Genomic DNA, 16,523 nt, shown 5'->3' on the forward strand with positions numbered 1-16,523 from the left:
GAAGAGATCAGTAGTCATGTATAATTAAATTTTGTCACACAATGCTGAAAAAACGACCACTTGGGGGTCCATTTACAAGGATTTCCTTGTCGTTCTTCTATTGAACGGCCACCCTTTGTTTCCTCTGTGAGAGCAGGCATAGATCGAGTCCGGGACCACCACAAGTGGAGAAAGATGTGACAACGGTGTAATTGCATGGAAGGATGCAGCGATTCTAACTTGAATCGGATGTCCAAAGATGATTAATCTTCATGGTTAAAACGGAACACTTTAATCGCATATATCGAGAGATACCACGCCTGCATCAGCTCAATAGAGTACAAGAATAAACACGAATCTAATCTCTCTGTAAAAGAACACCAATTGAAATTAGCCCACTATTAAGAGAGGATGCAGCGTAATAGCACATGAGCACGCCCATTGACCTAAATGTAGCACGTTTAATATCTAATAGGACTATACATGCCCCTTTATTAGTTATTTAGAATTTGTAATATATATCCTTTCTAACCAAAGAAAAAAAGTTCCACTAGCATAAAAATTAACGTGCGATAAGCATTATTTCCTTTTTTGGACTGGTCTCCTTATCAGCTTAAAATTCTCTTTCTTTTTTTTCTTAGGATAACCTTGTAATATTAGTCAAAGCGTGTTTACGAAAGTCAATCAAAGCGTGCCACATCGTAGATTATTGAGTGGTTGTCAATGTCGAAATGATAAAAAACTTATTAAATAGAAAGAAACTTGTTATTTAATAAGAAATTTATTATTTTAAAAATATTAAGATACTTGCAAAAGAACCTTATTATTTGTAAAAAAATTATTATTTTGAATACAAAAAGTCTTTTGTTAAATAACAAGTTTTCTTCACACCGAAAAAATAACGAGTTGTCTTGCTAAATAACAAGAAACATATTTTTTTTGGAGCCTCCATAAAATCTACCTTTTAAGGAGCCTCCATATCCTAACAACACCCTTAGTAAAATTCAAACTAGGGGACTTCGTTACCAAGGTAATCCTCATATGTACATAAAGAAGTAAAAATTTGACTTAGAGCCGTACTAGGCCTATTGGCACAAGTCATGAGCACGGAGGCTATCACTATGTGAGACCCAAGTACAAAATGAATCCAAAAAAGGAAAGATAATGGAAGATCTCCAAAATAATGCTCCCAGTATATATCCCGTGCCGGGTGTTACAAATGCCTTCTACTAATCAAAGAGGGTCGCTATCGATTGAAATCTTTGACAAATCCAAAATCGGTGCCAAGGAGATCGCAATGGGCTTCAGCCTGTAGTACGTACGGTGATGATGGGAATGTTGGGGCGCTACACGACCAGATAATAGATCCGTCATGATGAATAGCCAAACTGCCAATGTTGCATTTATTATTGTAATTTTGTTCATTTCCCAATACCAGGATGGTTGGGTGTTGCAAGAATGGCATGATTCGCGACTTGATCAGTGGACACACTACTATATATCTACCACTCTATATATATATATATATATATATATATATAAGGTGAAGCTCCCTCATTTGCTTTCACATTCGTGTGTTTTTAAAACCTTGTGCCTTTTCGTTGAAATAAGAAAAAAAAAAAAGTCTGCACTTCTACTTCTTCTTCTCCCAACCTGCACTCACTAGCCCGCCACAGCCAAACACAACGAACGGTCACCTCTACCTTTGCCTTCTCGGTGCTCCCTTCTCCATTCTTTCCTGCACGGTGCTCTCTTCTCCATTATGTGATTCTGCTCTTCTCCCATTCTCTGCTACATCTCGAATCCATTCCCTGCTTATGCTTTGGCTTGCTTCACTTTGCTATGATCGAAAAGGATAAAAAATGATCTATTATTGCTTGGCGCCAATCCCACGCCTACCCAGCAGCGCTGTAGTGCCAAAGGTTTATAGCCTGTTCCGGACCCATTCAGACGTTCGTGATTTTTCGCTAATTCTCTATCGCACCTGCTCCAATGTTTGTGTCTGAATGATGAACTTTATATTGCTTCACAGACAAAGAGCGTCCAACCTCCCTTCATCTCCTCCCTCTATTTCCACTTCCATCTACCATCTCCAACCTACGCGATCAATGTTTGCCTTAGTCATCCCGTGCTATGTGCCACCAGTTTGTCCATTTTTGTCTTCCAACTTGCTTGATAAAAGCCTACTCTAGTCATCCCGTGCTCCAAGCCACCAGTCGATCAACTTTCGCTCCAAAGAAGTGAGTTTTTTCTTTTCTTTTCCTTTCTGATTGGTAGCAAAAGGGTGAAATGCCTACTGATAGTTGCCCATATGTATTTGAGATGAACTTTATGATTATCTTCTATTGCGCTAATGACTTTCTTCAACCGTTTCATTTGGTTGCTTCTATTTTCATGGAAATGGTACCTTTTTTATGTTAATTGTTGGCTTTACTGTTACTTTCATTCTTTGTTAGATGGAATTTTCATTTGGTTCTCAAAGATGGGTTTCAAAGTAATTGTGACGAGACAAGCTAAATAGCACTTATAACTATACGTTGCAGTCGCATGCTCCTAGCTTCTTTCATAAAGTTCTGAATCTCGTGCTTACTACAAAGTGATCTTGCTGATAGGTAGGTATGATGTTTGGGGGTGAAATCCGTCCCTTCTACTAATTTGCAATTTAACGTGCATGGGGGATTGTACATCCTCCATTATATTTATTTGTTATGAATTATTCTTTTTCAAAGGAGGATTCGTCATCATTGTCTTGATCTTTTATATGTCGTTACTATTATTATTATTATTATAGGTTATGGCATCTCTCCAAGACTATTGGAGTTATCCTGAATCAAGTTGTCTCTTTATGATGTTCGCTCCCATGCTGAATTTCTCACATTTAATGCTCACGACTGAAAAGTGACTTTCCAAAATTTATTCATTTTTCCTTTTAAACTTAATCATCAGAAAATGTGTTTTAAGGATAATGCAATGCAACTAGTCTGCCTAAACTCATGGTCAATTTTGTTACTTCATCTTACAATCTGGAGCTGCTAAAGCCATTAGTAGGGAGAATCTCATCCATGCCTAAAATGGTTTGCCAATCTCTTCTACATCAGTTTTGGCAGTATTCTATTTATCGCTTGGTCTGTTCTTCTCTAAGTCCAATGCCAAGTTGAGATACTTAAGTTATCAACATGGATGTAGGAATAATCCATAATATTCTAAAACACTTTGAATACTGATTGTGTTGAATCCGTAGAATTGGGGGCACAAGTGACATACACACAGTATCAAATATGTCTTCTTCTTCTTCTTCTTCTTCTTCTTCTTCTTCTTTCCTTTGTGATTAGGTCTTTCAATTAATCCCCTCTTTTATCATTCCCCATATTTGCTTTTACCTATAGAATATGAAGCGTCTCATTTCCTCTTTTCCATTCTTGATATAGGAATATGATTATTTTGTATTTGTTACCACTTGTTTCTTAATATAAGCTTTAAATTTCTTCCGACTACATTACATAAGCTATTGTCATCTCTGATTCTATCTTATGCTTTTAGACCTTGAAATCAAGTACATTCCTTTTTTGGCCTATGGTTGCTATGACATGTTTTTTCTTCACCTTTTCTCTTGTCCTAATCAGACTTCTGGAATGCAATTTATAATATCATTCTCTCACAGCATCTCATTAGACACCAAATGCAATGATATTTTTTCTCATATAGGTGTAGGCCCTAAGCTCTCATTCTGCCTCTTGCTATTTCAAATGCCATGGACTCATGTGAGTTCTTTTTTTTCCTTGCCTTACTACTGCTTTGTAGTTTGCCTACTGTTTTTGGCATTTGGTCAATTGCTTATTCATGCTTTCCCATTAGTCATCCTAGCTTGTTCTTTCAATGTATGATTGCCTATTAAACGCTTTTAAGACACTTGTGGCTTTATCCTTCTATTTGGAATTGGTTTGCTTCTATGTCATTGCTGCATTTTTCAGTACTAAATGCTGCAATCTTGCTTACTATATGACACAATAGAGATTCCTTTCCAACATGAATATATATATATGCTCACTATATAATCTTTAATCTTCATTATCCTTTGCACCAAAAGAAAAATCTTCATCATCTAGCCATTATGGCTCAGTATAAGTTCTAATATGACTTTTACTTATATTTTATCCTATCCCTCTTTAACTTTGTTGTATGTTAGTAGCTATGCCGTCAATATACTATCTACTTGGTCTATTACTTATAGCTTATGATGTACTCTTTAATCACGCATTCTTTTAGGTGAAAGGAAAAAAAATTAAGCATGCATAATGCAATTGGTATAGTCGACCAATAACTAAACAAAAGAGGAGGAGAGTCATGCTAACATAAAATGAAGAGTCTAGCTATTGTAGGCAAAATGTTGGTTACCACAGTATCGGTTGCCCCGGTTATTGTTCATCATTGCCAGCTGATCCTCTTCTCTTTTGCATCACTCTAGCATGATTACTAGCCTTGGTATATTTTATTGTGTTTTGTTCTTTCCCTCCTTCGTCTTTAAATTTACAAGTAGTTGCTCTAATTATATTTTTATATTATACAAATATATTTTGGTTCGGTTATTTTCTCCATGTTGTTGGATAGTGGTTCTGGTTCTCACTATGTTATTTTTGCCTTTATTATACTATTTTGATTTGTCTCTTGTCTGTTCAATTTGCATTGAACTTGCTCTCTCCTAGAGATGGCATAGTTTTGAGTGTTATACTTTTGCTATTGTAAAACCTTATACGTCCTCTTTCTTACAGATGCGGTTTCTTAATGCATGCCATCCTACATGGAAAAAGGAAAAAAATAGAGCTTTCTTTCTCAAATTCTTAATAGATTGGGTGAATTTTGAGTGCTCGTTATCTGGTATGCTTCTTATTGACTTTCCATCCCCAGGTTTTAGGATGAGCTCAACAATATGTAACCTCCCAATATGAGCCACATATCTCCCATTAATAAATCAAGGGAGTCGATTCTGGTCTCTCCAATCATTTCCCTCTATCCAAAAGAATCACCATCAAATATCTTTTCTTGTGATATCAGTATGATCTTCCAACTCATATCCAAGCCATGATACCAAACTGCCAAGTCACATTACACTGTTGATGCATTGCATATTGCACTTGCATTTATGCCGTGTTCTTTACCTTCTGGACTGCTCTGATTTTTTAAGAGTTTTTTTTTGTGACCTATGCCCATATTACAGTTGCTTATTTTTTATTCTAATATTTTTCTTTATCTAATGGTGCATAACACTTTATCTAGATATTTATTTGGTAGTTTAATCATCTGATATTGTGTTCTTTTAAGCTTATCTTATTGTAAAAACTTGATTTCAATTTTATTAGTAAAATAATTTGTTTGTTCTCGTTCATTGGAATGATAACTGCCCGTAGAGATACAAACCACATGCAATGCACGTGGCCCTCCAACTAGCACAAGAAAAATCGGCTCTGGACGCTTTGTTAGAGATGCGAAGTGCTTGTTACCTAAGATAGGAGGGGCATGTGACCATTAGGCTGCTGTTTTTGCTGAAGATTGCCGCCAGCTGCTCTTTATAGGATTTGTTGTTTCGATAACACATGAGCAAAGTCAGCCCAGCCCCCCTGCACACAAGCATTCGTATCTTCGATTGTGTAAAACACCATATGTAATGACCATATAAGGTCAAAGAGGTAGGATCAATGCAATCTGTTAAGATCTGTGGGGAAGGCTGGATAACGAAATTCACCATATCCTTCCGGGAAGCAGATGGGAAAGTCATTTCTAATCAAATTTAGGGTCATTCCCTCCAAGCAATAAGATAAAAGATGCAACCATTATAGAGATATGGGCAAAATTTTCTGAACTGGCTTGCAAATGTGGATACCAGCTTCCACTAATCAAGAGCGGCATTCACAAGCAAATCTCAATAAGTGAAGTTTTAGTCTCTCTTGAAATTTCAGACACTATACTAATCTTCATTTGGAATCCGGATGTGTGTTGAACCTATATGTTTCTGGTCCTAAAGCGTTTTAAGGGCATGCCTTTAGAATATATATTAAATCGTCTACAATAACCTTCAAGAGATTTGATTTTATTGTCTTTGTGATGAAGAGCACCCTTTTTTTCCTTTTCCTCATCAAGTATTCACGGTTATGCTGTCTAAACTTTAAACCAATCATTTCTTATTTCAAGTATGGGAAATATATAAAATTCATAAATAACTTGCGCTGGGTAAGGCCGGAATGTGAGCTTGGACTATCAGGCCAAGCCCATTCACTAAAAGGCCCATTGGATCTGGCCGGGCCTTGAAAATCCAACTTCCCACAATATTTTCGAATATGCCGGTTTATACAGAAAGAGAAAATCCCGCATGGTGTTAATTAGGTAAGAAAAACAAATATATATGGATATTCGATAGATATCCATGTCTTATTATATTTTAAAAATATTATATATATATATATATATATATTAGAACAACTTGTAAAATTGATAAAAATATATTTGTAAAATTAAAATTTTCTATTAAAAGTTTCAAAATTTATAAAAATATTTGACAAATAATCGTATCTTATTTTTTGGGTAAAAATAATCTTATCTTATTAGATAATACATATCTCGACGATTGAGATTTCTAAAAATATTATGTAAATTACCTCATCTTATCAACTATATTAATTTATAAAAATCAAATCTCAAACAATTACGAATAATTTTATAAATATACTCTAAATAATAGCATTTTATCACATAATATTTATTTGAAAAATTAAAATTTTAAACTTTGAAAATAATTTGAAAAATAAAAGAATAAAATTTAAGAAAATTCTAGGCATCCTACATTGAGGCCATCACAGCTCTGCTCCACTTTCATGTTAAAACATTCAAAATTTATGATTAATATAAATATCATAAAAATAAAAAGCATAAAAGATTTATAGATTCCCTTAGTAATTCGATTATTCTGAGGTCCTTAAGTCGAACCCACCTTAGCTCTAGTCATGGAGTCCACGTGACGTTTCATATAACTTGGAACATACTCAGTAATAGATTTTACAATTTACCAAAAGAGGGTATAGAGAAGTGGCGCACACCCCACACCTGATAACTAAGAGGCTTCAAGTTTGTAAGGGTATTAGAATTTTTATTTCATCGTACTAGGTCTACGGGTCTCCCCGGTAACTAAAAAAATTACAATTACTCACTCAAAAATAATGATACGGTCCAAAATATATTATCAGATAACCAAAAAATTCAAAATATTGTTTTGTGATAACCACATTTTATAAAAAAATATTTAATTAAAATTAAAAGTCAGAATTTCTAATTATTTTAAAAACATAATGAAATTAAAATATTTGAGATTTTCGAATAATATTTAAGAAATAATAAAAAATATTACGTAGATTACTACATTTTATCATAAAACATTTATTTAAATTTAAAAATAAAAATTATATGATTTATTAATCAATCAATATTCTATAAAAATCGAAAAACTTAAATATCAAGATTTTTATTGAGCAAAAAATATTATTAAAAAATTAAAAAAAAAACTCATAATTTGAAACACAACTACGTACATGTATAACAGAGTTAATCAGTTAATATCTATTTAATTTGAAAAACTGAAATGCTCAATACATTAGGAGACTATTTTTAGGAAAAATTAAGGGATATCATGCATTAAACATGAATGACTAAAAAATTAATAACATTATATGTGAATAATCATATTTTATAAAATACATATTCAAAATTAAAATCTCAAAAGTTCGTGATTTATAAATGATATTATTTTAAAATTTTAAAAAAATCAGAAGTTCGAGATTATTGTCAAATATAATATCACAAAATCTAAAAAAAATCGTGAAAATCATATCTCAGTAATCCCAGTGCTACTTAAATATGTAGAAGACATATAGATTTCAATGCACCTCAGCTCCGCCTTTTGATTTCCCTCTTCAGCCACAAGAATGGACGGATCTACCAATAGCTTCAAGCTAGTGGACGTCCCCTATTATGACTTTTTCAACCGTAACCCTGATGGAAGTCTTCCTTTTACCACAGGGCAGATCCGACCGGTAGAAGACGGCTATGTCCCGATACAACAATGGACCATGTGGAAGAAGCTCGAGTCCTACGATATCTTTGAGAACAACCTAGTGCTAGACCCACGTGAAGTAGACATGAACAACATATTCAGGTGTGTGCAATGGCTATATATATGAGTGTCTTTGTGTGTTATATATATATATATTACCGGCTTCTGATGATCAATAAAAAAGGTGATTATTCTTGTTATCCCAATTGAGTGTTGCTTATTTAAATTTATTTTACGAACAGTTCTTGACGTCTTTCCTTAAGAGATTGAACAAGAGCAACTAATCAGTGTCCGTTCTCATGACTACAAATCCTCCCATTACTTGAAATTGTTTTAAGAAAATCTGGTGAATTAAACTTTATAACGTTTAATTCATTGAAACAAGTACGGGATTTGCTGTGGCAAAAAAAAAAAAGGAAAAAAAGAAGGGATTTTCTCTCTCTCTCTCTTTAGGATAACAAGAGGTGTCCATCTAACTAATCCTCAATGCTCATATGAAAGCCCAGCGAATCAACAGAATAAGTAAATTAATCCAAATAGGCCAAGCAGGTGAGCCAATAAGAGTATTCTTTTACAAGACTTTGTACTGACTTGAACTTAGGTACCAAAGGAGCTGCAGCCATCGACCACCAGAGCAATCCGATTAGGTCTCTCCGATTCTGTTTTCCTGAACGTTAGGGCTTGTTGAATCTTGGTGCTTAACAGGTACTGGAGTAAGGGCAAGATTGAACAAGCCAACACAAAAGAAGGGGCTGCAATTCGGCTACGTCATGTCAATGGAGATACGGAAGCCACGAAATTGATCATGAAGAATAATGGCATTTACTACATTGAGTGGAACATCGGAGGGAAAGAGTTCTGGATACACGATCATATCCTGATGTACTATGACGCCGTCTACGACGCACTTGTGTTCAATGTGTTGCCCACTTCCGAGCACCACACGGCTGATGTTACTCAATTCAGGGCCGAGCCACAAGGACATTGATTAACTATTGAGTTTGAGATATATTCCCTAGATTTTAACTTAGGTCTTTCTCTTTACGCCATAGTTTTAATGGTTTTAGGGGCACCTGCCACTCAGTCTATGTTCACCTGAGCTTATAAAGTGACTGGATCCACTTCTAATCTAAAAATTCGAGTTGATGAAATGGTGAGTTTAATGATCTGTAAATTCATGACTTTCTCATTGATCTTTCAATATGAGATTCTAACTCTCAATGACATGCCAATGAACAACACACTTCTCTATTTCATCAAGACCGTGTGCATCGTCTGGTCAATAGAGACTAGAGTACAAGTCATGAGCACGCCGGTGTCACTTCATGTCACATGAGATCCAGGTATAAATCCAATCTGAGAAGAGGGAAAGAAATGCAAGATGTCCAAAATAATTTTCCTAATATCCTTCATTTATTGTGCTATTCTATAACTAGCCCTCCAATCCTTTTAATTTGCCACATCTTTGAGTCTTCAACTATTTTTTTAGCAACCTTCATAATAATCGTTAATATTAATATTTCTTTTTTTCACTTGAACTGTATTTTTTTTCCTGCCTACTTTTCATGAAAAATAGGCTATTGCGAGCAAGAAATGTGGGGTGGCAATTCATCCCAAGTTATACAATAAGATAAAACTGTAGAAAAAAAAATTAAAGGTGGTTATAACATGAGGAATTCTTTTAAATAATAATATAAGATATTGTTGGTTGATTTCTTGAAAAGTTGGTGCTTGTTCAAGAAATTAATCGTCTTGTAAATAAGGTTAAAAAAAAGAATTTAAAACTTCTTGATATTCAAGTACATAAAAGTGTCTTCGATATCTTATAGCCGGAAAAAAAGTGTCTTCGATAACGTGTGCCATAACAACGATCATGGTTATGTACATGATTACGGCAAATTAGTTAGAAGTTCCACAATTGATTCGTGTTTTGCCATGTGATACAATAAGACATGAGAGACCGCTCCTCTTCATGCATGACAAGACATAAATGATTCTAATGCTACTCAGGATATATAATTTATCTTCGTGATGAAAGTTTCTAATAAAAATGAATTGGACGTTTTGGAAATGCAAATAAGATTCCGAGGAAGTGTATATGGTTAATCCCTTTGCCTTCGAGACTGGATGCATGTCTCACATGAATCGAACGATTTGATTTTGATTACAGGTAGAATATATGAATCCAACTTCGAGTTGGCAGATTTTTCCTCGTGTCCTTTTTTCTTTCCAATGTCACCTAAGAGACCAGCGAGGGTTGCTTTAAGAGTATTAAATTTCCATTGGATTTATACGGATATGAGATTATATCCACTTAAAAGTTTAAGCTGATAAGTGATGGTATCCAAGTCTTATATAAACCAATGAATTTTGATATACATATTTTCTATGTGAGATTAATATCCTCAACACCCGCCCTCACGTGCAACGTGTGATCTATTTTTGCCTACACATTGTCACGTGCCCTTAAACACCCGCCCTCAACAATTGACTTCGAGCCGGACTCTTCTTCCGTGCTCGGGCGAGAGAGGATTAACACGAAGTGCACTTTGGCTACACTCGACATACTGGGCCTGACGTGGTGTGGGTGCGCACACACACGTAGGCATGCATACGCGTAACCTGTGCTTTGATACCATATTAAATTTCCATTGAGTTTAAACGGACCTGAGCCCATATCCACTTAAAAGCTAAAGCTGATAAGTGGTGGTACCCAAGTTTTATATAAACCAATGAATTTTGATACTTTTTTTTATGTGGAATTAATATCCTCAACCAAGAGAACACAATTCACTCCGCTGCTCATAGCACCCAAGTTGTTCTAACCTTGAAAATTCAAATGTTCTCTGGAAAATTAATTTTCTGGAGTATAAGGACATGGACTTTCACCTAATTTGCATCGTGTCGATTGAGCCCGCCTTCCAAATTGCTTTCCGTGCATGAACAAAAGGTCGACCGTCCTGGCTGCCAAATTATAAATAAATTGGGTTTATTTGGTTTTACGAAGTCAACAACAGCGCCTATGGGGTTGACTTTGGAAAGAAGTCAACTTGTTAAAACATTATATACATAGATCAACGTGGGAAGGTGGTTTAACACCTCTTCCTATTGAACAAGGTTTTGGAATTGGGTCTTGCTAATATAGAAAGAAAATCATGATTTGAAAAATTTTATTTTTTAGTAAGTCGATCCAACTCGAACCCTGAATATTCAGGAAGAAAGAGAATGGGGGCAAATAGGACAGAGGCTCCCCCTCCAGTCACATTATGGACATCCAAAAACCTATAGGTGGTGCACACCAAAAAAAAAAAACTTACATTCTCATGTTTTAATTCTTATTTTTGCTATGAGTGACCTCTTAGAGAACCGACGTGGTTCGAATTTGAATTAATAGTAACTCACTTAACTTCTTAATATCAAGTAATGTGGACATAAAGCAAAAGGCTAATACACTTAATTATTTGCAGATATCTGTTGGTATCCCTCATCGCGGACTAGCTCAAAGAGGTCATCATCGAGGAGCTTAGGGCATTCAAGGGAATTATTTTCCACGCCATTATAAGAAGATGGATTTGAGATCTTGAGGAGGACAGAAAATTTCGCTCTCTTTTTTTTTTTTTAATTTTCTTTTTCCTTTCTTTTTATAGGGGTATGGATTCTGACCTAATTAAATTCCTTGTGGGGCCTAGTATATGGGGATGAATAAAAGAAGTCAGAATTTTCTATATTCTTATTAAACTCTTAAAATAACATATGTCTAAGTGCCCAACAGCTCACGGCTTTCAATATCATCACCGAACTTGCATTGCAAAGACCATAACGTAAGAGTCATTTCTACAAATTTAAATTACCTCCATAAATAATATTGTCCAGTAGTTACTAATATATATGTATATATATAAATATATTGTCCAACTTTTGCTTGCTCCGTGTTCATCGAAATAATTTAGTATTTTATGATTCCATTACGCATGGCAAATACGTATAGCTAGTTTTACGAACCCTTAGAAAAACAGTAATGCTAAATTCTATTGAAAAGCGTGGCTAATTATCCTTCTAATACTGACATGTAATTAAATGCTCTTGGATATTTTATAAAATTACACTATATGTCAATGTGATGAGTAAAAATATGAAAAGGATAATTAGAAAGTCTTTTAGGAGAATTTAGCAAAAATCTAAGAAAATATATGATACTTCATCATTATCATTATTTATATGATTTCATATTAGCTGCTTTACCATTACCTACATGATTCCGGGTAGATCACCATTTAATTTACATGAAAATCTATATTTTATTGCAATAACACCCGATTTCTTTTGAGATTTCAATAATTATGGAATTCGTCTTATTATAATGAATTATTCAAAAGCATATAAATTGAACCAAATAATATTGTAATCGCTTTGGCTGCCTAAGAAGTCTTCCAAAGTGGATGTACGCCTCAGAGAAATCAAACCATCTTATCGTTTGATTTTTATCATCGTCAAAACTGATGAGAGTGAATCCAAATCTCGAGTTGACATTTACTTCATCGTATTCTTATTACCTCTCTTGGCAACATGTAGAGAGAGCAGGTGAGGGCTGACGTAAAACAGTAACAATATTAAGAAGAGTATAGAGTAGTACCACATACTCTCACCTAATAATTAATAAGTTTTAAATTCGATACCATGCCCCTTTATTAATTATCAGTATTTTTTATTTTTTATTAAGGCCATAAGCCTTTTTTGTAACCAAAACAACGACGACAAATAATTCATGTCTACAGTACTATACATGCATGCATAATTTTTACTCAAAATTAATTCCAATGTTTCCTCAAATTATTCTTTCTTCTATAGATATCATCACATGCCCTATTCGGAAAGATCAACTAGCATGAAAATATGGGTAAATTGCACTAGTGGTTCAAAATATTTTACAAATGTTTCATTATGGTCCAAAAAGTTTTTTTCGATACATGATGGTACAAAATATTTCAAAGTTGTTTCATGATGGTACAAATTGTCATCTCGAGCTTGACGCTGTCAAGCCGATGCTGATGTGACTACTATGTGTCAACTCTTTGCTGACGTGGCCGAAAAATTTTAAATAATTCTAAAAATTTTAAAATTTTAAAAACTTTTAAAAATAATTTTAAACTTTTAATTTAAATTTTAAAATAATTTTTACTATTTTAAATTTAAAATAATTTTAATATTAAATTTAAAATAATTTTAATATTAAATTTAAAATTTTAAAAAATAATTTTCAAAATTTTCAAAATTTTAAAATAATTTTTTTTTTTTTTTTTTTCAAAATTTTTACTCTTTTTTTGTATTTTTTATTATTTTTTGTATTTTTTGGGACTTTTTAAAATTTTATTTTCTCTTAAATGACGTGGCGCACTATGATTGGTTTCACGTAACAAAAGTGACACATAGGACGCGCCACGTCAGCAAAATGTTAACAGCGTTAGGGCCAATTGACGGTTTGTACCATCATGAAACAACTTTGAAACATTTTGTACTATCATGTAGCGAAAAAAACTTTTTAGACCATAATGAAATATTTGTAAAACATTTTGGACCACTAGTGTAATTTACCCTAAAAATATATAGTAGCACATTGATTCTTTTTTGCTTGAAAGTTCAAATAATAGCTCCTTGACTCAAAATTAAGAGAGATTCTGAATTTAATTGATATTAATGAATCACTAACGTGGATTGGTTAAGCTGTTCGGCGTTTGTTCCGTTTAAGTAAGGTCTTCGGTTCGAGTTCTTGTGAATACATAAAATTTACGTTGTGAGAGCTTTACCCCTTAATGAGTCGACTCGGCTCGACTGGATTAGTCGTGATTCAATTGGACTTCCAGATACTATGGTTCATACCGAAAAAAATGATATTAGTGGATCGAGAAAAAAAAAAAAGGAACAATGTATTTTCCTTTGCAACCTTACCTTTGTCGAATTTATACATCAAAATACTAACAACGTAAAATTAAGACAGATGATGATGTTGGATTGCCAATTTGAATTGACTAAGAATTTTATAATACTCTGGGTTCATCCGTCAAAAGGTATATTCATACATATAACTATATATAAGTACATATATATATATATATATGTTTACGCACATGTATGAGAAGAAAACGAAAATCAGAGCCTTCAACATGCCGAAAGATATATATATATATATATATATATATTTACGGTTATAATAAGGGAAATTAATGAGCCTAGTAAAAATGAAATGAAAAGTCTTATTAGTAAGAATCAACTGTAATTTTTAAATTCTTGGAAGGGTGTGTCTGCAAGAAACTCTTTTTCTTTATTTTTTATTCACCAAATTAACTAATCAATTTTTTATAACGTTTGTCAAGGATTACTTAAACAACTCGTCCAGCCACTTAATTTAATCCCAAATGGCTCACCTTTTGTGCCTATAAATTGGACTGACATGAGAATGGAACTTCTCATCACAGCATTGAAGAGCTTTGTTTTCATAAACTCGGCTTCTTCGTTAATTTCTCTCTTGGATCGTCTCAGCAACTCTAATATCCTCATATTTTCTATCAGCTTAGATAGGATGGCATTTTCAATCTCCTTCGCCACCTTCTTTTTCGCTTTCTTAGCCCTTCTTGCAGTTGTGGTTGCTCAGCTTTCACCGAACTACTACTCGAGTTTGTGCCCGACTGCTCTCTCGATTATCAAGGGCGCAGTGAGCAATGCCATTTCGCAGGAGCGTCGCATGGGGGCATCGCTCCTGCGACTCCACTTCCACGATTGCTTCGTTAATGCAAGTTCTTGTCCCTATAACTTAAGCTGCAATCTTCTCAAATGACATGCCTAGTAGTCTAACTCATCTTGCATGTACGTAACCTTATATATGCTATATAGGATATATATATATATATATATGCTCGTTGGCGATCAATTATGGTCCAAATTCTTTTTCATTGAGTTGCGTTGGAGCTTCCATAGAAAGTCTTATATTGGCAAATATTTACGCTTGTCAAGGTTGGCCAAATCTCAAGGTTTAATATATATACATATATGTGACAGGGCTGTGATGGTTCAATACTGCTTGACGACACGACAGGCTTCACTGGAGAGAAGACTGCTTTTCCAAATGCCAATTCAGTTCGAGGATTCGACGTCATCGACACCATCAAGACTCAGCTCGAGAGCAAGTGCCCGGGGATCGTGTCCTGTGCAGATATCCTAGCAGTCGCGGCTCATGATTCGGTTGTTGCAGTAAGATCTCTCCCTCAACTAATTAATCACACACCCTTCTAAACCGGGGGGAAAGAAAAATTACACCCTTCTACTACTAAGAAACACTTGTGTGTACATCTCACTGAAGTGGGTATTTTTTATTCCATAATTTCAATATTAACTAATCAACAAGCAAAAAAGGCCAATTAATATTATTACAATCACTTTTACGAGAATAATCTAATTATTTGATAATTAATATCTATAATATGATTTTAAACTTTTCATCATCTTAGTTGGGTGGGACTACGTGGAGTGTGCAACTGGGGAGAAGAGATTCAACCACGGCAAGTTTAAGTGCTGCCAACAGCGAGCTTCCTTCTCCTTTCTCGGACCTAAGTGATCTAATTTCTGCCTTCTCAAACAAGGGCTTCACTGCCAAAGAAATGGTTGCCCTCTCAGGTGATTATTGTATATCTTCAAGTTTGCTAATCGAGTTCAGATTTGATCCAAGAGATCATCGATGATCTCTATGAGGTTCATTTAGCCGCGCATACATACATATATATATATATAGAGAGAGAGAGATAGAGAGAGAGAGATAGAGATTCATTGAGACTAATTGCTGTTGACTACGTACCATTGTGCGTACAAAATATTTACCTCAAATTCATGTTCCAGGTTCCCACACAATTGGGCGAGCAAGGTGCACAACCTTCCGAACCCGCATCTACAACGAGACCAACATCGACGCTGCGTTTGCATCATCTCTTAGGAAGAACTGCCCGAGTGCTGGCGGGGATGACAACCTCGCGTCACTCGATACTGTCATGGGGGACGTTTTTGATAACGACTACTTCAAGAACCTGGTGAGCCAGAAGGGGCTTCTGCACTCGGACCAGCAGCTCTTCAACAACGGCTCCATGGACTCACAAGTGAATGCCTACAGCCTCAACTCTGCGACCTTCTTTGCCGACTTTGCAAAAGCCATGGTCATGATGGGGAACCTCAGCCCCCTCACAGGGTCCAGTGGCGAAGTCAGGACCAACTGCAGGAATATTAACGGGTCTTAGTTAATTATTTTAACAATAATAAGAAAGTAAGAAATTGATTGACTTGTGTTTGTCTTGTCATTGATTTAAGCGGACAATAAAGATTTGATTGTATGATCAAATAATATATGTCGATAGAGTCGTGAGGTTGAAATTGTATATCATATACATAGCATGCATGCATTTTG

The 16,523-nt window shown here is 34.7% G+C and overlaps 1 protein-coding gene across 1 annotated transcript; it reads left to right on the forward strand.

Moving 5' to 3' along the window:
- The first annotated feature begins 14,406 nt into the window (after positions 1–14,406).
- LOC116205492 (cationic peroxidase 1-like) lies at positions 14,407–16,523 on the forward strand. The gene is made up of 4 exons (XM_031538118.1): positions 14,407–14,864; positions 15,131–15,322; positions 15,580–15,745; positions 15,965–16,523. Exons 1-4 carry the CDS (start codon positions 14,526–14,528, stop codon positions 16,354–16,356), a joined length of 1,089 nt encoding a protein of 362 aa, XP_031393978.1. The 5' UTR covers positions 14,407–14,525; the 3' UTR covers positions 16,357–16,523.

The sequence above is a fragment of the Punica granatum genome, chromosome 4 (genome assembly GCF_007655135.1).
Source record: "Punica granatum isolate Tunisia-2019 chromosome 4, ASM765513v2, whole genome shotgun sequence".
NCBI lineage: Eukaryota > Viridiplantae > Streptophyta > Magnoliopsida > Myrtales > Lythraceae > Punica > Punica granatum.